Here is a 23,923-nt window from a genome sequence, read left to right as displayed (position 1 = left end):
TCAATAACTGTGTGTCAACTTTGGGAATAATTATTTGATATAGATGCCAAATAAATGTGTATATACGTGAGTATATTATTTTATATGCATTTTGTTGTGTAATGTGTGGAAGGAATATGTGGATTCCTGGTCAAGTTATTTGGTCAACCTTCCCTCCCCCGGTATATTATGAGCTTTTATGTGGTAAAAGAACTATAGGTAAGGCAGTTTCGGTTTATTTCAACTGTCTTTATATTTACCCATCCCACCCCACCACCTGATAAGATTTAAGCAGGGATACCTGCCCCTCATCTTTGCATGGCAATCGAAGAAGCCAATTGTCAACTAAAGGAAATTAATGTTTGCCAGAGGAGAGCAGGGCAGATTCACCTTCTGCCTTTTCGAGATAAGTTTTCAAGGTTCATATGCTTCCTATCACCCAAGAGCCACACTCAGCACAAGGTAGTTTTACATAAGTGCAGTATTTTTAACTGGGCCCAAAGTTTGGCTGAGAAGCCTGCGGTTGGCATTATTGAATGTTGGGGTGCCGAGTACCAAGGCTGAGTAGTTTTGATTCCACTTCATGCCTCCTTCATCCATCACCAAACATTTCCTTCCCCTTTAGCTCACTTTTTCAGGATCCTGCTATTTTTCTTTGTCAGGGTTTTCTCTTTCTCTGCCTCCTTCTTTTCACTTTGTGTGCTTTTCACTCTCTTGCTCTGTGTCAAGGTCTGGTGAGGAAAAATAAGTGCTGAACCTCAAAAATGAGAGCCATTGAGCCCCAACAGCGACCACCAGTTCAAATTAGGCCCTGCATTGTTGATATTTTGTGGGGGCCTCACTAGACACTGCATTATACCACTAGTGGTATGTGATGCTGGGATGGAGACAGAAGCCCTTTTAAAGTCTCTGTCAGATAAAATGGAGTGGAATGATAGTGTGGGTGGTGTAAGAGAGTATGTGTTGAGTTATGAATAGACTGATTGGCATATGAAGATGTGCTAGGAGGTGGTTGTTGGGATTTTAAATGTATTTATTGACGGAAAGACAGGAAATGTGGGTGAGATATGTTGATTGGAAGGTTAGACCAATAAAGAGGGTGGGGCTCAGAAGCATGAACATGATGATCTTGGGGTGATGAGGTGTAGGTGGTGTCTTTAGTCATGGGTGGCAGTGGACACTATTAAATGGAGGTAATGACAATTGTTGACGGCACAAAAAGGATTGGTCCATCTCTCAGAAAGAGAATCCTGAAACCCATCATTGCACTGGGAGGCCCTGGGATAGGCAGAGTCCTGTATGACTTTGGCTTTCTACAGGTAACCATGCCATATTCGAAATATAGCAAATGGCAGTAGGAGAATAAATGTTTACATTAATGCAAACATCATGAGAGAAAGGCATATTTCAGAAGGCACTAATTGATGGTACAAATTCTGAGCCATATAAGATGTGCTTCTGCAAACTATGCGAGGGTTTAGTTGTATATCTATGGTTTTCTAAATTGTATATTATTGATTGTAAAATCCCTTATGAAGAACAATGCTTGCATCATCCCAGAGATGTGAAAAATGCCAGGAGAGCAAATGCAGGGAAATAAAACCTCATAATAAATTGCAAAACAGAAAATATTTTAGTATCAGCCTGAAATTCCAAGGCAAATGCCCAAGCACAGTTTGGTCGATCACTAACAATTATCTTTAGAAATTGACTCAAAAGATGTATTTTTAAGCACAATTGCTCAGAGAATTTGACGAAAATGACATAGGTGTTAGAAGCAGTTCTGAAAAGAACCTCATGAAATATTGCAGTGCTAACGTGTCTGACAGTGTATTCAGTGGTGTTCTTTCTCTGAAGCTGCAAATCACATAAGTGCCTAAGTGAAAATTGTGCAATTCTCCCACACAAACAAGGGTCAGCATCACAGGCACGTCGCAGAGGCGGTAAATTGTTATGTTGGCGTGAGGATCAGTGGGTCAACTGGTGCTGCTTGGTAGCCATGCCGTTATTAATGCTAGATCTTTAAGGAAGGACTATATGGATATGTTTGACTTGGTCACCGATTATTCCCTGGACTTGCTGTTTGTCACTGAGACCTGGTTGTACACCTCCTCCAATCCCATTGTGGCATTGGCCACACCACCAGGCTATAAGCTTCATCGTGTGGACCGTCTAGCTGGAAGATGGGGCGGTCTGGCTATTTTGTATAGGGAGGGCTGGGTGCTACATGGTGAGGCCTCTGCTGTGTTGAGTGAGTGTGAGGTGCTGGACTTTAGTATACAGTTCTCGCCTCACTTCACACTAGGGGGCTCTCTTATTTACCGACCACCTGGTCCATCGGATGTTTTTCTTAAATCATGTGGGGATGCAGTGGCTGAGCGAGCATTACGCTTCTCTCGTTATTTGGTTTTGGGAGATGTTAATCTTCATCTCAATCAATCGGATGCAGGAGACTCGGCCGACTTCCTCAGCTCCCTCCAACTGGCTAATCTTTCACAATGGGTTTCCCAGCCTACCCATCAGGGGGGCCATATCTTAGACCCCGTTTGCTCTAACTTCCTGATTCAGGTGGCCAAGCCCTCGCCGGTTTCCTGGTCTGATCACTTTCTCATATGTTTTTCTTGGGAAATTACCCAGCCTGCTAGGCAGGTTGACTGCCATCGTCCACCAATTTTTAGTAAAATAGACCCTACCCAGTTTTCCAGCATTTTGGCTGCGTCTCGGCCTACTCTCCAGGGAGATCTCGAGGGAAATCTGTCTAGGTTTACTGACTGGATTTCTGCTTCTGTGTCTGTTCTCTCTGCACCTTGCCGGCCTAAGCTCGCTAGAGATTCTCCCTCCAAACCATGGTTCTCTTCAGAGCTGAAAGCCTTAAAACATGAATGTAAAATACTGGAAAGGACATGGCGCTCTAGCGGCTACTGCCCTCTAGCAAAACACACACTTAGAGTTAAACAAAAAAGCTATTACACCGCCATAGAAGCCGCAAAAAGTTGCTATTTTTCTCTACGTATTGATCAAGCCAACAATAATTCCAAAGAAATATTCTCTAATGTGCAAAGTTTTATGTCCCCTAGTGCCCAAGCTCGAGCTGCACCAGTCTCAGAGACTTGGTGTAATACTCTTGCGAATTTTTTTTTGGACAAGATTTGCACTATACAAGCCAGCTTTACTTCTTGTACTATGGCATCCACAGTCTCTCTATCTGGCCTGCCGGCCGCCACTCTTACTAATACTTTGTCGACTTTTGAGCCTATTGAGCTGGCCTGCTCTCTCAAAATCTTAAGTCTTTGAAGTCGGGCTCTCCGACTGATCCCTGTGCAGCTAGACTTTTGGCCGCTTGAACAAACTACAAGTCGTTCAAAATTCGGCTGCAGACTCTTGCTGGGTATATCTCGCAGGTGTAGTGTGCGTGCTCACTTGCGCTCTCTGTGCAGGTTCCCGGTGGAGTCTCGAATAAAATTCAAAACCCTGGCTATTGCCCATAGGGCCCTCTATGGCCTGGGTCCTTCCTACCTTCGGAAGAGGCTCTCCTTCTATAATCCTGCGAGACAGTTGCGGTCATCTTCCCAATTTCTGATGCAGACTCCTAGATTCAAACGCCAGAGGCTAGGTGGGAGTTCTTTTGTGCGTAAAGCTGCCCTGGCATGGAATGCTTTACCCTTGGCGTTACGTAGTATTCAAGATTCTGTGATCTTTAAAAAAAAGCTAAAAACTTTTCTCTTTGAATAGTGCTTTGGTCTGCGGTTCCTTTTCTCAGGTCCTGCCCGGACACTCTGCTGAGTATCTGTGCGTGTTACAAATTGATCTAACATAACATAACCACCAGAATGTGTCAATTCCCACCAACTACCCCTCACACAGTTCCTTGCATTGTTAGCCTCCATTTCTTCCCATCAAGCTCCCTTTGCTGTGCTTCGTCCATTGCTTCTTCATAGGGGTTCCAGAGATGCCCCTTCCTGTAGACCCGCTTCACATACTAAATTCCTTCCCTATTGTGAATGCCTATTCCAGCGATTCTTAGTGCAGGATGACTGTCCATTCCCGCAAGGACCCATTCTGCACCTGGTATATAGCCCAACTATGCAGGCTCAGGGCAGCAGGGAGACATCACTTTCACCAAATATATGAAAACCTTGTTGGCTTCACTGAGACAAAGTTTCAGAATTCAACTGACTAGGGTGGTGAAAGTTTTACCGCCACCAACCCTTACTCTGTACCCCAACCCCGCCAGTGGGTCCTGATTAGGCCCGAGTGGAATTTCAATTTCAAAGGAGGCATCTGAGTAATTTCGCTAATTTTACGTTACGCTTTGCCACGAAATTACCGATAATAGCATAATAAAACAATCTCACGTAACCAAGAGTAATTTGGGGGAGTAAATCCTACAACAAGAGCACATTTCGCAAGTGTGAGCGGCTGCTCATGCTTGCTATTAGTGTTCCGTTGCATTTAGCGCTATTTCTTATAACAAAATGCATCCTCTCTTCCATTTTCTGCACAAGGGCACATTTTGTACTAAGAAAATAGTACTCAATGCCTGGAGTAAATAATGCACATTTAGTGAGCACGAGCGGCTGCCCACTATTCATGTTCTGTTGCATTTAGAGCAAATTCTTAGTACATAATGGATCCTTGCAACAATTTTGGACGCATGAGAGCATTTTCTGTGCTAAGAAAATAGCGCTCAATGCAGAATCACTCTTCTCGCGTAATTCTGCGTAATGTCATGGAATTTTTTGTTAATTCAACATGATTATGCTACAGGGATTTATGCTAGTTACGCCACCCCAAATTCTGATACCCTGTATGGAAGGCCGTACCCTCCTGCTTTGTTTGCGATTATCTTTTCCTATTGATGAATTCTGCTCATGGACACCAATCCATTCATATGTTATAGAAGGCCATGAGCAGGTAAACCTCGGGAATTATGCACAGGTACCATTTTTAGGGCTGGATGGGTGACAGATGGAGAATATCTAAAGCCATATTCCTATTTATATTTTCTCACCTTAATTTTCCATTCTCCTTTTCACTTCACCCCATGTGCTACAAACTGCAATGGAGGGGTGGGGATGGGAGTGGCTTGCTGAGGGATCTTCGGGCTATATCCATGGCCGGACTGGGACCTAAAACCGGCCCTGGCAAAGAGCTCGGATGGCCCTGGGGGGGAGGGGATGGGGATTCGGGTGCAAGCGGAAGGAAAGCTTTGTGCCACTTTTGTTTCTGGGGACCAATATTGCAACTCTGCACCCGGTAACAAAAATGGGCCCACCGGGGAAATGACTGGTTCCCGCCACGGCCGGTCCGGCCCTGGCTATATCCATCAACAGAGCCCCCCAAATCTCACGAAGAGCGGAGAAGGTATCACTCCTATGATATTACTTTAGTTATAGACTTCCACCAATAGCAACGGAGCCAATGTAAACTAAATGGAGCCAGAAATTTCGGAAATAAAATATTGCCCTTGAGTGTCTTGGGGTACTTTTAAAAGGAGATTAGATGGAGACCATATTAAACAACTCCGTGGCTAATAGAGTGTGACAGAAGAAGGTTTCAACCCTTTCAGCTCCTGGGTTCCCCAGGGTTGCAGGTATTAACTTCTCTGCAGCTTTACCACTGTGGAATTTTTATGGCTGTTTCTGATGAATTCACAATTCTGCAAAGGGCGCTTTTTGACCCTGTGCCAATTTTAGGCTTTAATTAAAGCCATAAATACTTCTAGTCTGAGCGTACAATGTTTATCATTTCATACAGCGTGTCAGTACTACCAGGAAACATATCACATAGGAGGGAAGGCTGTAAATTAACTATTACAAACAACGTTTAAGCAGCTACGGGCTACCAACAATAAAACAAATAACTTTATTTTCCAAAGTGGACGGCTCTAAGGCACGTTAATGACAAATCTTGCCTTCCTGCCGAGTTCATGCTTTTTCCAGTTTCACCCCTCATCTCTTCAGGATCCTGCACGTGCAGCATAAGAGCATTACTGCTTGCTATGAATTCCCCTGACACAAGCATGCATGCTACGTTTTCAGAAGTGCCACCCCGGATCTGAAGTGATGTCTGTTTAAAAAGCCTCGGAATGACTAAAGGTACCCGTGAGATTAAAAGACATGCCTGTACTCAACAAGTTATCACCTGCACTCCCCAGCCCCCCGTAAGTGCTCTGCAGTAGCTGCAAAGTCGCAGAGCTCTAAACAAAAAACTTAAATAAGTGAAATAAACACGTTCCGACGGCTCCCAGCCAGCATGCTGAAAGAAATATCGAATGCAATAACACAGAAAACAGAGTTAATTAAAAAAAAACATGTGGTGTGACATTTTGGGCGAAAAATGCTATGAAGAACTCTTCAAGGAAAACGCAAATTTGCCTTTTTCATGCTGAATTATTGCAAAAGGTGTTAGTGGAGGCAGGGGGAGAATAGCATTGGTAGTGAAAAAAGGAAAACAAGACTGTCGGTAATAGGGGCGTATAAGTGGATTAACAAAAACTAAGTAATTAAATGAATACTATGTGTTGTATTGGGGAGGGAGTGTCTTTCAGTAAAGAAATAGATTGTGGTAAAAAAATTATAAAATACCTAATATGAAATAATGTGAATCAATAAAAGCAATCTTTATCATCAGTACTTTTGAATAGAGTCACAAGCATGTAAAATCATTACCACTTTAACAATTGTGTTTAGCCTATTTAAAATTTCTGAATATTGTTGCAAAATCACTTTTTTAGAGGTGCAAGAATTCGTTTTAATTACCTCAATGATAGTGTCCAAATATAATTTTAAAATCATGTGCAAAGAACTGTGAATTAAACGTACCTATTATGATATGTGTTATCTGTTTTTGCACTTAATTGTATGTATGGATTTATATACAAGCATTCGAAAACCATGAGCCTTCCTAGTTAGCAAGAGAGTGCTGAACCAGGATGGGAGCCCTGGGATACGAGTTAGGGTTATGTACATTGAACCAGGATGTCCTTGGGTGGTGAATCCTATTAGGTGGAAATGTAGTGCTTTTTTATTATAGCATCACAGTGGAGGTGAGAGGAGGATCTTTGTGGCTCCTTGTTGTTTAATACAGCAGCGATCTCGGGGCGGGATGGCACAAACGTTCTTATTAAATCTGGACGCTTTCCATCCATGGACATAGGGAAATTAAATGTGCTGATGGGTGGATGTTGAATGGCCATGGGCATTTTCCTGATTATGACAATACACAGAATTACGCCCTGAAGAAGTCCAGTCTTTGAATGAAACGCGCTGGCTGCTTTGTGCTGTAACTACTGGATTTTTTTTATACAAGCAAAAATAAACAGAAGAATTGGAAAATCTTGAAAATTGATTGAGACTCATTTTCGTCAAAATACCAGTTGAGGGGCACTGCTAACTGTGTTATTAGGAGATGTAGTGTTGCATGAATAGGTGTGACTTAAGCTCCTTTCTGAACTGCAGAAGACATTAAAGTTCTTGTTGAAATATCATATACTGATGGTCGCATGGATGAGAAGGAAGAAGAACATATGTGGCAAAAGCATGACGGTTGTAGAGACTTGCAGAACTTCAAAACATCCCTTTGACAGCTAAGATGAAGCAGTTATTTGTTCTGGCCTAATAAAGTTGTCACTGCAAAGAAGTATCGGCCAATGGTTTAGCATTGCGGCAAAGTGAACGTAGCCAACTGGAGGGAGAAAAGAGCCTTCTATTGCTGTATTTTCATTTTGACCCATTAATGTTGTGAGACAACCACGAGGGATTGATACTGTGATGTTTCAACAAGATGGTGGAGGAGGCAAAGAAGCGAGGAGCTGTATCGGTCTTATCACTACAAGCCTTTCTTGAGAAGATTGTGGCTATTTTGGTATTGTCGTCACGCAAATTAGTGTATATCAATTGGCCTGGCTTGTAACAAATTACTTTGCCAAAGGCATTATGCTCTACAGAAGGGTACCAATTTCCATGGGGAACTGCTTGGGGGGAAAGTAATACATTCCTGGTTAGGTAGACATTGGTGCATTGATTTGCATCAAGACAATTGCACAATGCAGCCAATCTAATGACACAGACAGAGAAAGCATCACACATAATCGCTCATCAAATGCTCACAAATGTATCATCACCACCACAACTGTTATAGCTAGTGCTAAATTTTATCTGGCAGTTTCGGGCCATCGGCACATATTTTTGGGGACTGGCACTTATTTCTGCATCTTACATTTACCGGGAGCAAGAGATGGAAAAACAAACGAAGCAGAAAGATGGAGGAAGAGAAAGACGGAAAACTCATCATAATAGAAGACAGCTGGATCCTTTAAGAGTGAGATAAAGGGGCAGGGAGTATCTGAAAGTTAATTGAAGAGGCATGAGGTGAATTCAGGACCATGCAGCCTTGGTATTCAGTGCTCTGACATTTCAGTGCACCATCCACAGATTTCAGAGCAGAGGTTTTGGCACCAGCACTCATTCAATTATAAATTAGGCACTGACTATAGCACACACAATTCAATTTCAATTTTATTTATTATGTTTTGGCTCTCAAAAGAGGGCCACATAGAAGTTTACAATGATAAAAGCAGAAGACAAATACATATCAAGATTATGACATTTAAGAAACATATTTAAGTACAAAAATAACATACAATGACAGATCTACAGCAGGAAGCAATGTCAAACATCTCCAGAGGCATGTTAATAAATAGCTAAAAAACCTTTAAAAAAGTTAAAAATATAGAAACAGAACATTTCATTAAGAGGCCAATAAAGTGCTTGGAGAAAGCCGTTCAAAGTGGAAATGCCCAGACGGATACAAATAGGTTTTAACCATCTGAGACGCAATATACGGAGCGCAGGGCAGGTCAATAAAACATGCATACAATCCTGGGTACTCAATTTACATAAATTGCACATAGGAGAAGAACCGTACCATTTGGATAAAAGTAGATTTAAAGGTACTAGGTCGTAACGTAAAAGAAACCAGCACACACACATACTATCTCACAGACACACCATTACATACAACACCATACAGAGCATCACTCATACATATGATTACAGAAACTCAATTGTAGCAAATTCCGCACAACTTCATGACATCATCACACATAGACACCATTAGACCAATATGAACCATCACATACACCCTTTTACTCAGACATACAGAATCAGACAAGGATCTATCAAACACACATCATGCAAACACACCATTTCTTATTCAAACCATCTCTCACACTTTATGCAGTCTCTCACATGAACCATGAAACTAACAAGATTGTTTCCTCTTGCACACACACCACCAATATCAAAATACACATAATCGCATCAATACATACACATCTCCTTCACACCAACACCCACCACAAGACCAAGCCACACCACCACAACACCATGCCACACTTGCACCATCACAAACACACATTCTCTATCAAAACAAAAGCATCATCACAAGCACCATTTCACACAGAGTATGATGCTACACACACATCATATGAACACAAATAATCAATAAATACCAACATACACCGCTGCACTATTACATACATGCATCATCTCTCCCTCTCTAACACACACACACATACTGTCCATCACACAGCATCTCACACATTATTGTGCATGCACCATCATACCAACACACCATCACTCACATCATAAAACCATTGCACACTCATAGTATCAGAGTCACTCATGTGTACATGCACATACTCCCATATCACAACATCAAGAAATACTATGAGCGAAACCATCACACCCTAACAAATGACGACTATATGCACATACATCACACACATATATGATCGCAAACACTCAATGACAGCATAGCACACATCTTCATGGTCACACCATGAGACATACCATCACACCAAACACACCATCAATGCATTAACACACTGTCTCTTTCTCTTTCTCTCTCTCTCATGCACACACACATACACACACACACACACATTGACCTATCACATGCATATTAAACACAAACCATTTCACAGATGCGGAAACCATTTCTCACAACTCACTTCATCTTTCACTCACCATTATACAAACAAGCACACTCTCTCTCACACATTCACACATAATACCAAACATGCACATCTGACCTCCACACAAGCCATCAGAACATACTACAGCATTACACACATGTTCCATAACACACACTGTATAACACACCATTATTAGCCACATCATCTAACACAGATTATAACAACCATATTGTCATACTAGCACACACCAAAAGACCAAAACCTGCCATTTCTCCACCATACACATTTACTATCTCACAGAGACACACATGATCACTAATACATACTGCCTCACACCACATCATCACACAAACACACACACACCATATACACCATCACACAAACACCAACAAACCATCACAAACTCTTCTCATCACATCACACATTTCACATGCACACATCATCACAAAACACACACCACACCCTGAGACACATCAGACATCCCCACACTTTTACAGACTTGCACACTACACACACAAGCTCACATACATAAATACAAAGATGAACACTCATCCAATGTCACATGCACATCACCACACTTCTACACTGTGAGTGTGGTGCCTGGCACTGCTGCTGCCTCTGCTATTACTGTCCTATGCTTGTAATAGAAGATTGTCTTGCAGCTGCAATTGTTCTTGGGGTGTGAGGAATGAGGCAGTGCTGCTGTCTGTAATGTCATTCTCTGTATGTAAACAAAGACCTGGTGCTGCTGTAGCATATTTTGTATCTAGTCTATGTGTAAGAGGAAGTATTCATTGCGGCTACTTCTTTTGTGCCTGGTGTATATTTGTGTGTTTGTACCTTGTGCTGTTGTTGCTGTCATCTGTTATAAAGAATCTTGCATTGCCATAGACCATGCTGCAACTAAACGTGTGTTTGTGATGCTTTTTAAAAACATTGTCAGTAAAGACAACTTAATATGACTGGCTTTGTCAATGCTTGTTAAGCAAAGGCATATTTAAAAATCATATTATATCTCTGGGTGTTTGGATTTATTTTTTCTTTTCCAATAATTATGTAAAAACAGCAAAAAATAGAAAACAAATAGAATATTTACTGATGTGGATGGATTTAACAAACACTACTTCCTTTTTTGCATATCCCTACGTTTGATAATAACTTCACATTCTCTTCCTCACTCTTTCCTCTAGTTCATGAGGCAAATTAAAAATTCACACAATAACAAAAACGATGTTAATAATAATTACTATTTGTCCCATGGAACCATATAAAAGAATTGGACAGATAAAGGCTTAAAATCAGAACATGGAGCCAAGTTAGGTATTCAAACTGGCCCATATCTATTAATGCTTTGTGTTGGGTTTGCATCACAAAAGTGATGCAAACCCAACACAAGCAGTTGTAGTGGGGTTTACTATCCAACACAAACCTGGATTTGTGTTGGTTTGAAAGCTTCCCAAAGTAATTCAAAGTTGTTCTATGTACTATTTTGCTCTACTTTACATCATGTGGCATTCCATGAGTGGCACATGGTCATTTCTGTGCAACCACCCATAGGTTTTGACTGGAATCCCTATCCACTAACATTTGTAGACAGGGATTTGTCTTCCTCAAGGAAGGCATAAATAGGAGAATTGTTTTCATTCCTCCTTATTTTTCCAACTTTGCATGTGTACGGCACTATAAGAAAAGTCTTAAGCATAGTTTTTGTACTGGACGAGTTCCTTTCCACCTAATGCTCTATGTCCATAAAAGTCAATGACAGATCATATACTTATGAAGTAGTATCTTCCAACTCATTTGCTTTCTACTTGAAAGAGGTTCCTTCATGTTTTTTGGGTCGCTATAGCTGATGTCTCCTTCAGGGGCAGCTGTGCATCTGTGGTACTCACTTCATGCTTCCAATGTCTCGCAAGCATTTAAAACATTCCAAAATGTCTTTCTGACATCTGTGACAAAATAGCAGCACACGTTCTACTTCAATTCCTCTTAGAGCTCCAGGGTACACCACCCAGGAATCAGAACATAGTTTGGGCTTAAACCAGTAGCGGCTCGTGGAGGGAGTTCGGTGGGGCAGTGAGGCGGGGCGGGCGAGGGGCAGGGTGGGGAAATGTAAACACCAGAATATGTGCGATGCAGCGCATGATGCAGCGCGCGATGCAGCGCGCGATGCAGCGCGCGATGCAGCGCGCGCGCAAAGGAATTCGTTTTATTAATTTAAATGTGTACTTACCTCCGTTCATCCATATTCCGGTGTTTACATTTCCCCACCCTGCCCCTCCCCCGCCCCGCCTCACTGCCCCACCAAACTTCCTCCACGAGCCGCTACTGGCTTAAACGCAATGTTTAAAAAAAGCCTGCCTTCATTTCAAAATGCAAGTAGTGTCAACAATGTGAAATGCTTTTGCTGTGAAACCTATTTTTCTCTCTCCTCATTTTGAGTCAACATTAATTGCCCAGCTTCGTTCTGCTGAAATACCCCATGCCTTCTGTACCCTGGTAGAAGACTCTAACATCTAGCTTCTTATTTACCATAGCACCCAGCAAGGTATCACTGACAGTCCTAATTCAACCACTGCCCTCCACCTTTTCTTCATGTGTTCTCCAATGTTTGCATTAATGCTGCACTCCTGGGCAGGTCCAGTTCTCCAATTAGTGATGACAACCTTATGCATGTCTGGTGACATCCTTCCATTCCTCCACTTACCTCAGAAACCCTCTCTAATCCTTATTGCGGTCATAACCTCTCTTGATTAATGCAGTTTTCTTTACAGTGGCTTCCCAAAAAATCAATTGCAAAACAGAAGCACTTAGAACGAGGCTGCTCACCTACCTTCTGTTTGGCCCAAAATGCCACAACCTTATTTCGCTAGCTTTGAAATCCCTTCATTGGCTTCCTATTGAAAAAAGATCAAGCTTCAAAACCCTTTACGTCATTCATAATGCTGCTTGCTGTACTATCTCTCCAAATTGATCATTTTGTGCCCTCCTATTGTGAAGCCTATTGTCTGCTAATCAAAATCTCTCACCCATTTGACTGGCAAAAAATGCAACAAGTCCAGTGGAAAAATAGCTCAAGTCCTGGAGTCGATCACATGGAACTCTTTGCCAATCCACCTGGGTCTTAAAAATGATTTTCTAAAATTTAGACACAGAAACCCCTTGAACACTTTGTCAAAATGACTTATGGATGTCTGCGTCCTTTGACAATCCAAATGCCCATCTCCACTGATCCAAGTTATAAAGCTGGTCAGATTCCTAAGACAAACTTCAGCCTTCAACAACTCATGGACATCAATGGCTCACCCAAGCCGTCAAATCTCTGCATTTTAGTGGATGATCACGCTATGAACTGACAGTCCCTCTAACATCAGGGCTATGAACCTATTCTTACCTACGTGTTTCCACTACCCAATGTGCCCGAGGTTTCCACATTATCATATGCACAGTTTTCGCTAAGTAAATACACAAATTAATAAAAAAACAAATAAATATCAAAAATCAATATTCTGGCCGTAACTCAGGCCTAGTCATCAACTGGGCTAAGTCCTGTGTATATGTCCTTTCAGGGGAGGCTCCTATCCTCCCGCGGGGTTGTCCTATCCAGGTTGCTCAACAGGGATTTAAGTATCTGGGAATTTTTATTACCCTGGACTCTGCGGCCCGATACACACAGAACCTACTCCCTCCCCTCCAACGTTTGAAGGCGGATGTGGCGCGTTGGCGGCGTTTGCCGCTCTCGCCGCTCGGCCGGGCGGCGCTGTTTAAGATGATGTCGTTGCCACGGTTTTTATATGCCTTACAAAACACGATGGATGTCGTCCCGGCTAGTTACTTTCGGGAGGTGGAGGGTCTGCAGCGCTAACTGTTTTGGGATGGGAGGCCGCGGATCGCCCTCGCGAAGCTGACGCTCCCGTGGTACGATGGGGGGGTCGCCCTCCCCGACATCAAACGTTATTACTGGGCCTCCCAGCTGGCGGCGATAAACCACGGGCTTTATGGGCCCGCCCTTAATCCGGCCTTTGAAATGGACAAATTGTTGTTGCCGGGTGGCGACTACAATCGTGCGCTCTACTCTAGATCGCTCGACGCACGTTTGACGGGTCCGACACGGGTCGCGGTACGGGTGTGGCATGCGGCAAACTCGGCGATGGGGTGGAAGGATCGGTTGACCTGAGCAACGCCATTGTATGCTTCTGAGCGACTGGGTGGTTTGTGGACGACGAAAGGCTTCGAGAAGTGGGACACGATTGGCATCAGCAGGGTTGGGGATCTTTGGACGAAAGGGGGATTTAAAACGTTTGATGCGCTGAAAGCGGAATATCAGTTGCATGACAGGGAGTACTTCCGGTATGTGCAGGTTCGTCACGCGTTGTGTTCCGTGTTCCCGGAGGTCGCGTCCATCCCGGAGTGTTCCCCATTGGAGGATAGGGTGCTAGACGGGTATGTACCGGATGGCACTATCTCGTTGATCTATAAAAAGCTCATCAATGATCGATCGGGACTGCTGGCCGCCCTTCGTGAGGCATGGGTCGCTGATGGATTGGAGCTGGACGACGAGGATTGGGTGTCTGCGGTGGCCTCCCCGACAGAGTTGGCCATACCGGCCCGCCTTCGTTTCGTCCAGCTCAAGATACTCCACAGGGTCTATGTTACGGGACCGGGCCTGATGCGTATGGGGTATGCGGTGGATGGGATGTGCAAGCGTGGGTGTGGTATGTTAGGGACCTTCTTCCATATTTTGTGGGAATGTCCGGAGGTGACTCGATTCTGGCGCGGTGTGCATGCGGTGTTGCAAGCGGTTACGCATGTTGCGCTGTTCCCCGAGGCGAGGAGGTGTTTGTTGAATGTTTGGGAGCCGACTGATTACACGGTGACGCAAACGTGGTGGGTGACATTGGGATATATGGTGGCCAAGCGTGACATAGCACAATTGTGGGGCTCCCAGAGGTCACCCACGATCTCGGTATGGAAGGAAAATATGGATTGGTGTATGTTCCGAGAAAAGGTTGTGTATGTGGCGAGAGGCAGGCCTGGGAAATGGGTAAAGGTGTGGGGCCCCTGGAACTCCTATCGCGGCGGGATTTGTACCCCGCCACTGACGCGCGACTCGGCTACGGCCCAGTCTCCCTAGTCTGCGCATTCCCCTGATTCTGTGTTACCGTGATTACTTTGTCTCCGCCCCCTGCCCTTCCCCCCCTCCTATTCTGGTATGTTGGTAGGGCCCTCCCGAGGGGAGCGCATAATGTTGCCTAGACTTTTGCCGCCTTGTGGGTTTGTTTTTTGTTTTTCTTTAAAAGGAAACCGCCATTTGGGATGTTCAGGCATTGTAGCCGCGTATGATATTTCTGATCTGTGGGACTTTTACTGCTTGCTGCTTGTGTTCATAAATATGCTTTATGGTCTTATTGTCTACTAGCGGCCGGCCTGAGGGTTGTAGGCCCATACTTGTATATTTATTGAAATTTGTAACAAAAGGTTTAAAAAAAATAAAAAAAAATCAATATTCTAAGAAAATTGGGGTTCCCTCGGATGAAGTCCTATGCCTATGATCACTTGGCATCAGTAATTATCATGAACAGGTTATGAATAATAATCAAATGTAATAGTTTTAGTTATATTGAATCAAATCCAAAAAACAAATCTCTTAACGTTGTACATGGCAGGTGCTCCAGTGAGTGGTGCAGTGAAAAAACAGAATCAAAACAATGTACATGTATTCACAATCAATTTTTCAATCTTCACTCAAATTTGGAGTACAATTCAATAGCAATTAAGGACAGTCTACATGTTGGAACGTCGATTTTTCAACCCCTATATTATATGTACAGGGTCTTCATCAGGACTGATTGGTAGCACCGACTGTCAAAATAGAAGCTGAATCAATGTTTAGAGTTTTATGGATTGATTGGCCTCAGATTTATATCCACCTTGTTTTAAAGGTTGCATGGATCACAGGAAAATTCACCAATAGTTCCCAAATATGACCCACCATCTAGCAATAGGTGTTGATATTCGGGCCTTGGAGCTGAATAAATCAGATTGTGTTCTTTTCATGACAACACTTAGTGCACCATTATTTACCTAGGTCATGTTCACTGCGCCATTCACTGAAGCACCCGTGACATAAGTGAGAGATTTATTTTGGGGATTTGGTTCAATATAACTAAAATTATTTAATATGATTAAAAAATCATAACTTGTGCATGATGATTGGTGATGCCAAAGGAGAATAGGCATATGACTTCCTCTGACTTAACCATTGTTTTCTTAGAATACTCCCCTGCGCTGCAGAATTATATATTTTTTGAAAGTTTTTTCTTGCAGTTTTGTTACTGGTGTATTATTTCACCAATGTGCAGGTCGTGAATTCCAGTAGCATTGTAATTAGACTGGCCAAATAAGCCAACAATTTCATATAGCCTGGATTTTGATTTGCCATTGTGGGATTTTTACAGTACACTAAATGATCTTAACACCACAAAAAAAGATAATTGGAGAGATACGGCTTTATTCCCATTAACTATGATAACACCCTTAATCCTTTTTTTCATCAAGAGTACTATACATTTCACTTCGGATACCCGTTTCCAGTCTTTGTAGGTCAGTAAATGTGCTACATGACTTCTGAGATAAGTCCTTTTTTATTAATCTTATTACTTGTCACACGTTTTTATAAATTGTTTTGGCAGCCTAATACTGTAATATGTGTCTTCCAACAGTTCGGAAATGCCCTCTTTTGGTTTCTATGTTTGGAAGTTCTTTGAAGGGGGCGACTGAAATTTCACCTACCATCAGGACTCAATAAAACTATGGCCAATAATTGTTCATAAATGTAAAAATACATAATGTCCTGTATGCACATAGCATGCACAAACTTCTGAGATTTTTTTTTTGTGTGAGCTCATTACTGTACACGTTGGTCGCAAGTTTCAAAAGTAAATACTTATCGCGTCAAATTCTCTGGCCATCGTGATGCAGCAAATAGACTTATTTTTGTGGCTAACTGTCTCTAAAATTGAACACTACTTTAGCTTCAGTAGCCACACACAATTACAGAGTTCTCTTGGCTATTCAATCAAAGCTGCTTTCTCTTTCACTTTATCTAGCTTTCAAAATGGCTGCCAGTGCTTCAAGTAAACCTGCAACAAGAGGAAGGGCATGCATCAGGATGATTCCGCTATGGGTGAATATATTTCATCACTTGTGAAAATAGCCAATGAACCAAGGAGTTCATGAAGTAGTGACAGAAGCAATATCAACTGCTGTCAGTGTGGTCAGGTGACATTTATCCGAAGCACACATTCATTTCACACTGGCCCTGGTGGGCTCTTACCTTTTTCCTGGCCTGTTGGTCTTTGCAGGAATGTGCCTTCACGTGTTTTCTCAAGGAACTTGGGTCGGTGTATCGCTTGGCACATCCCTGGATCTGACATGCGTACGGTTTCTACACAAGGATAAAAACAGAGGAGAATTTGTTATTAGAGTGTGGCCTCACGTGAAAAGTTGTCTTATCTTCTACCATACGCCTGCTAGAGTTTTTGTGACACGGGTCAATGTTGGAAAATCGGAATCAGGGGCAAGGGTAAATTCTGCTATGTCCGCCACAGAAATAATTGGGAGTACCACCATACAAGTGGACGTTGGGATGAAAAATCATATAAAGGCCAATAATGTAACATCCATCATAACATGACATGCATTTCATGGAATTCTACTTTTGTTTAACGTTCACTGTGGTATCTGCTTACTATACAGGCATTTTACTTACAACGGTAACGCAGGCTAATGTAGAGGCTAGTGAACTCACATGGCTTTGTGAGCCTGGTTAAGAGACAGTGGTAAAGTTCCTTGCCACACTGGAGAGTGTTATAGGAGAAACCTGCCCCAGGGACAGAAAGAAAAGAGAGGAGAGGTTAGTTAAGAGCAGGAAAAGATAGCAGGCGGAGAACAGTTTTGCACCAATTCATATGCAATAAAGCTTATGTAAAAACAAGATCAGGCGAATAGATATACTTATTTTCTAGCTGCACAGGCACAGTCATTACTAGCACACACTTAGTTCACTTTCAGTGAGAGCAGGCCTAACGATTCCTTTAGATTTCCCTGAAGAGCAAGTGTGAGGAAGGATGCGTTCTGTACTAGCGGGAAATTGTAGGAGGGGTACCAGCAGGGTATGATGCTTTTCTTCACTTCCGCCTTCCGGCACTCGCCGTCTGCATCTCCTGCTTGTGTTCAGATCAATCTTTCAATCACTTATGATTTATAAATCACGGCTAATCACCTGATAGTGTATCCAGGTGCTTGAGGGTTATTTGAACAGCCAGCTCTTGGGGGCATTCGGAACTCCGAAGTGAGGTGATGGTCCGGAAGTGCATGGAGAGGCTGTTCCAGGTCTTTGCTGTGATGTGGGAGAAGGAACGCCCTCCACTTCTGCTTCGGTAGGGGTGGGGAGTATGTGCATGTGAAAGGGAGGTGGAGCATAGGCTTCGCGATGGTTGGTTTAAGTTTAGGCGGTGGTTAATGTATCTGGGTCCTTGGTTGTGTAGAGCCTTGTGTGTGTGGGTCAGTAGCTTGAATTGGCATCTCTTCTGTACGGGGAGCCAGTGGATTTTTCTGAGGTGGCGTGTGATGTGGAATCATCGGGAAAGGTCGAGGATGAGTCTGGCTGTGGTGTTCTGTATGTTATTAAGTTTCTGTAGGAGGTGTGCAGCAATTTCTAGGTATAGGGCATTGACGCAGTCCAGTCGGCTGGTGATGAGGGCCTGTGTCACGGTGCATCTTGTGTGTTGGGGTAGCCCCTTAAAGATCTTGCGTGGCATGCGCAGAGTGAGGAAGTAGGCGGAGAAGATGGCATTGATCTCTGATTTCATTGTGAGCTTGTTGTCAGTGATGATTCTGAGGTTTCTGGCATGATCGAAGGGAGGGAATGTGGGTCATAGGTTCGATGGCGAACAAGAGTCATTCCATGTGTTGCTGCTGTTGCCAAAGATCAGTACTTTCGTCTTGTCTGTGTTCAGCTGCAGACAGTTTTTCTTCATCTAGTCGGCGATGTTTGTTATGCATCTGTGGAAGTTGGTTCTGGTGATGGAATGGTCATCGGTGAATGAGAGAATGAGTTGGGTGTTGTCTGCGTAGGAAATTATGTTGAGACCGTGGGAACTGAGGATGTTGGTCAGTGGGGTCATATATGCGTTGGAGACAGCGAGTCTGAGAGATGAGCCTTGGGGGACACTGCAGGCGAACTCCTTGGGTTCAGAGGGGGGAGGTGGATCCTTTGGGTTCTTCATATAAGGAAGGAGGTGATCCATCACAGAGCTTCCTCTTGGGTGCCAATGTGGTGGAGTCTTTTGATCAGTGTGTGGTCGGATATGGTTTAAAAGGCTGCCAAGTGGTCAAGGAAGATCAAAGCTACTGTTTGGATGTCTTCGGTGGTTGTGATCAGGGGAATTTTGGTACTGTGGTTGCTGTGGAAGCCGGATTGGGAGGTGTTGAGTAGCTGGTTGTGCTCCAGGTGTGTCATAGGCTGATTGTACCTTCAGTGGGAATGGGAGTTGGGAGATTTGTCAGTAGTTTTTGAGTTCACTGGGATCTGCAGAGGATTTTTTGAGTTGTGGCCTCACTTCTATTGTTTCCAGGCATTGGGAAATGTTGTGGTGGTGATAGGGATGTTGAGTCGGGTGGCGGGTTCCTGGCCGATCGTTTGATTTCTGAGGTTGAAGATGTGGTGCGGGCATGGGTCTGTGGGAGCACCTGAGCGGATGTATTTCATGGTGAAGGTGGTTTCCTCGGTGGAGAGGATGTTCCAGGTGGTCAGTTTGTGGTTCGTGTTGGTTATGGTGGTGTTGTATCTGTTGAGGAATTCCATATACGTGGGTTGTGGTTTCAAGTTTCTGTATATGGTTGTGATCTTGTTGTGGAAGGAGTGGGCGAGGTTGTCGCACAGTTCCTGTGAGGGTACAATGTTGTTTTTGGCAGCTGAGCTGGAGAATTCCTCAACTGTGTTGAAACGTTTCTTGGCGTTGTTGGAGCTGGTTTCGATGCGTGCTGCAAGGGCTGTCTTCTTTGTTACCCTCAGCAAGTGGTGATAGAGATTAAGGGAAGTCTTGAAGTCTGCCCTGTTGGAGGTGTCCTTGTTGACAGGCCATCTTCTCTCCAACTGTTTGCTGTCCCGTTTTGCTGTTCTGAGTTCTTGGGTGTACCAGCTGGCCTTTTTGAAAGTTTTTCTCTGGATGTTGCTCTTCATGGGAAAGATGCTGTCTGCAGAATTGGTGATGGGTATCTAAGTGTTTGTCTAGTTGTATTAAGACGTTGGTACTTATGTACATCTTGAAGTCCAACCATGCTTCGGTATGTCACCCGGTGGCTCAGTGAGTTAAACTCTTGAAGCTCAAATATGTTAGATTTCTGTATAACTTGCAGGTCTCAGTCTTAATCCAAGGTCAATGAAATAATGTGTCTTAGTTGTGTAATATGAACACTGGCTATTTGCATGCAATGAAAAAAACAAAAACACTGTTAAAAATAAAATGCAATCTTCTATGCACGATTCAGAAGTCCAAATACTTTCAGCACAGAAGGGAAGATTTTTTTTTTTTATGTATGTTTCTATTCTTCATTGTATTTTCTTCTAGTTACATCTTTTGCAAGATATAAAAGCAATATACAAAAATATATTACAGATTGCAAAACATAAGTTAGAAAGAAAAAGAAAGATGCTTCCGATGTGAGATGAGGGGAGAAGTCCCAGGCGGGTCAGAGTGATTAAACAAAAAGCAAAGCAATCAACAAGAAGAAGACCCTGTTGAGGGTAGTAACATCTGGAGGATTAGTGTTGGAGAAAGAGTTTGGGTAAAGGTCACACGATGGAGTAACCTACACGTATATGGAAGGTGGTGTCCTCCTAATCATGTCTCCACCCCCCCATTGTAGTTTTCCCACTGTACTTTCATGGGCACCTGCCAGATCCCTAAGTATGTGTCCCAATGGAGGAGTAGGTGAGCTAAAGTGGTGCTTGTTTAGTCTAACACTGTGGCATAACAATAGCCCCCAGGGGCCCCCTTCGGCAGTGTGCACAGGCGGGCCCGAGAGCTTCTGACTGGGTCCGGAATGTACTTTGCAGGGAAGCCCCCTCAAGTTTCATTACAGCATTGCTCTAACAACGTATGCCAGTGACTGTGGTCTATTGAGGAAGGAAATGTGGAGGGGGTGTAGGCATGGGGGGTATTTCCCCCCTCTCATCTAGAAGTATTAACTGGACTGAGACGTTCATTATAGTACAGGAGTGCAGGGTCCAGGGCTCGCCGCATTATGAGCAGAGTATAGATGTCAGGGCCAGGCTGTTTACGTATGGAGGCAGGTGTCCTCAAATTCCCGCATCTGGTTGTTAAGTTTGTATATGATATTTGAGTAAGTCGCCATTCTGTGCATGTCTGATAGCCACGTACGGTAGGAAAGTAGAGTAGCGGATTTCCAGTGATGGAAAATCTCAACTTTTGCTTCCACTAAGGTTTTTGAAAGCAATGGTTTGGCATAGTAGGGTAAAGGTGGTAAGTAAGAATTATCGTGTAGTAAGGCCAATCTGTTTGTCAGCGACAAGGACACCCCTAGTTCACCCTTTGCCAGGTCACAGACCTCTCACCAGTAATGGGAAAGTATTGTGCAGTCCCTTAAAATGTACACGTCACATTCAGGGGTGGTGCTTCGCCAGCATCTAAAGAAGAAATGTATTTTAAATGTGACAAAGGAAACGTTTGTGGTATGCAAGTCGTCATTGGATTTATTGCCAAATAACTGAAAATAACATTTCAATGAAACCCTAATGGTTTCAATATCATCAGTATTAAAACAGAAAGCTTGCATGCAGAAGAATGGGGACACTGGGCAATTCTCCATTAAGGAGTTTCTTTTTCCATTGGGAAGGCTTAATACATGTTTTCCCACCACTCATGGTTCCATTGGACTAAGCTCACAACCAGACTGAAGCTCCACAGTTTTCTTTGTAAATTAGTCGGTCCCTCAACACCACTGGAAAACTTGCAGCAAAACAGCATCTTTTAGATATTCGCAGATAAATACACAGGGGGATACTCTGTTGGTGGTTTTAAAATAAAAACAATTTTCATGAAGAATTAAAGACACGGAATCTGACCCAGTTTCTGAGCAACCTTTTGGGGCTCCACTCAGGTCTGAGCAGTTCTCCCAGTCTTTGTAGATGGTCTTTATCTTTATAAATCCTGGTTTGCAAGTTACAGAAAAATTAGGACTGTGTGAGCTACTCACACCACTCATGGTTCATATTAGTATCTCTGTTAATTTTTTAATCATTTACTTTCAAACTAGGTACACAAACTTTTATACCGCGTGACACCAACGTAACATTTTCTTAATCACTTTCAGCTCTACTTTTGTGGTAATTTCAATCCTCACACTTCACACAATAAACAAACAGGTGCACAGATATGTCCCACCAAAGTCAAGCTTCAGGAGTCACACAAAGATAAAACAATGACTTCCAAAAGATGCCCCAGCTCAATATTCCAGAAGGGACTGTGCACAAGACTTCCTTTTAGAAGTGATGCGGATCAAGGAAAATTAACAATGCAATTTCAATAACTAAGAAAGGTGAAACAGACACAAATATACCTTGAATAATAACAGCCCATTTTAGAGTTAACTTAAAGCACACAAAGTTGAAGAAATTCTAAGGAAGTGTAAAATGTAGAAGTTCAGGGCTACTCTGGTTCGACACTAGTGACTGGTAAATGCCATGTTATTTGCTTCTGTTAAAACTGCTCACCAAATATGCCCATCTTCGAGGAGATATGTGCCTTGACACTCGAGCCAGATTTTGCAAACCACCTTCTTCAGCTAAATTTAGTTTATATTATTGTTACTTGTGCAGGACATCTACCAGCCTTTCAAGGGCTTGCCTATGCACCTACTTGTTTTCTTGATGAGAATGTTTTCATATGCTCAGTGCTAAGAATCATCAAACATACAGTACAATTTGCATATCGACTTTGCTCTGAGAACGATCTCCATTTGCTGATGCAGGAGGATCCCTTGTCAGTATTCGCTGTGACTCATCGCCTACTATTTGTTTCAATAAACACTTTACTGTCTTAACAAGAGCAGAAGACAAAGTTTTCTTTGACTGATCTTGGTATGTTGGCTGGGCCTCACAGTGACTTAGCTGAGAAGTGGTGACTGGGGCTAGACTGGACCACCACTTGACAAGTCCAGGTAAGACAGAGATTTCTCCATGATGGAGTTAGGTGCAGGCTGACCCAGCAAGTGGCTTGCCAAAGAGGTCAGACAGTCTTTTGCCGGTCAAACTTTGAAATGTGAGTCTGTTTTGTGTTTAATGTTTATTCATTCATAAAACACATGGTACTTTTTTGTTGCTCTTATATTGTAAACATTGTATGGATAGGAGACGATCTGAAGGAATAGCTTGGTAGGAAAGCTGAGAGGAACTTGGAGATAAGGTATGAGTGATAATCCATGGAACTTGAGCATGACTCTATTGGATGAGAGTTGATAACATCACTGCAACATCTTAAATAACATAACTGACCACAAAACTGTGCATGGTGGGGGTGTGAGTTATAGTTACTTTCAGGCAGGAGTTATAGTTACTTGAGATAACTATAACTGTTGAATTTCAGTGATTTTGTTGGCTTGAAATGGTATGTTTTACTGGCTTTTTCACCTAACTATAATGTTCCCTTAACTTCACCTTCGGTTTTTATATTATCATATGAATGCTCAAGTGTTGTTTAGTTTTTTTTCTTTACTGCATCATGGAAGGACACGTTTTCTTATCATGCAAATGAAATACTTTACTTGTGTGAGGTGGAAGAACACGATTCCTGCAACATCTACTTCTTGAAAGCATCTTATATGTCTTTTTTTAAAGGCTATATATTTGCAAGAATGATGCTGACCTGCCATTGAGGTCAA

At 42.9% G+C, this 23,923-nt stretch overlaps 1 protein-coding gene across 2 annotated transcripts in view; it reads right to left on the bottom strand.

The window, feature by feature from the left end:
• Positions 1–23,923, bottom strand: part of GLIS3 (GLIS family zinc finger 3) — a 773,572-nt gene that overhangs the window by 182,279 nt on the left and 567,370 nt on the right. For both annotated transcript variants that reach the window (XM_085632942.1, XM_085632943.1), the window contains one exon: positions 17,295–17,405. In XM_085632942.1, the coding sequence (XP_085489068.1) occupies positions 17,295–17,405 (111 nt within the window). The remainder of the gene's footprint in view (positions 1–17,294; positions 17,406–23,923) is intronic.

The sequence above is a fragment of the Triturus cristatus genome, chromosome 2_1 (assembly GCF_964204655.1).
Source record: "Triturus cristatus chromosome 2_1, aTriCri1.1, whole genome shotgun sequence".
Lineage (NCBI taxonomy): Eukaryota > Metazoa > Chordata > Amphibia > Caudata > Salamandridae > Triturus > Triturus cristatus.
Note: the sequence above shows the minus strand (reverse complement) of the source record. Positions and strands in the feature narration are given on the sequence as shown.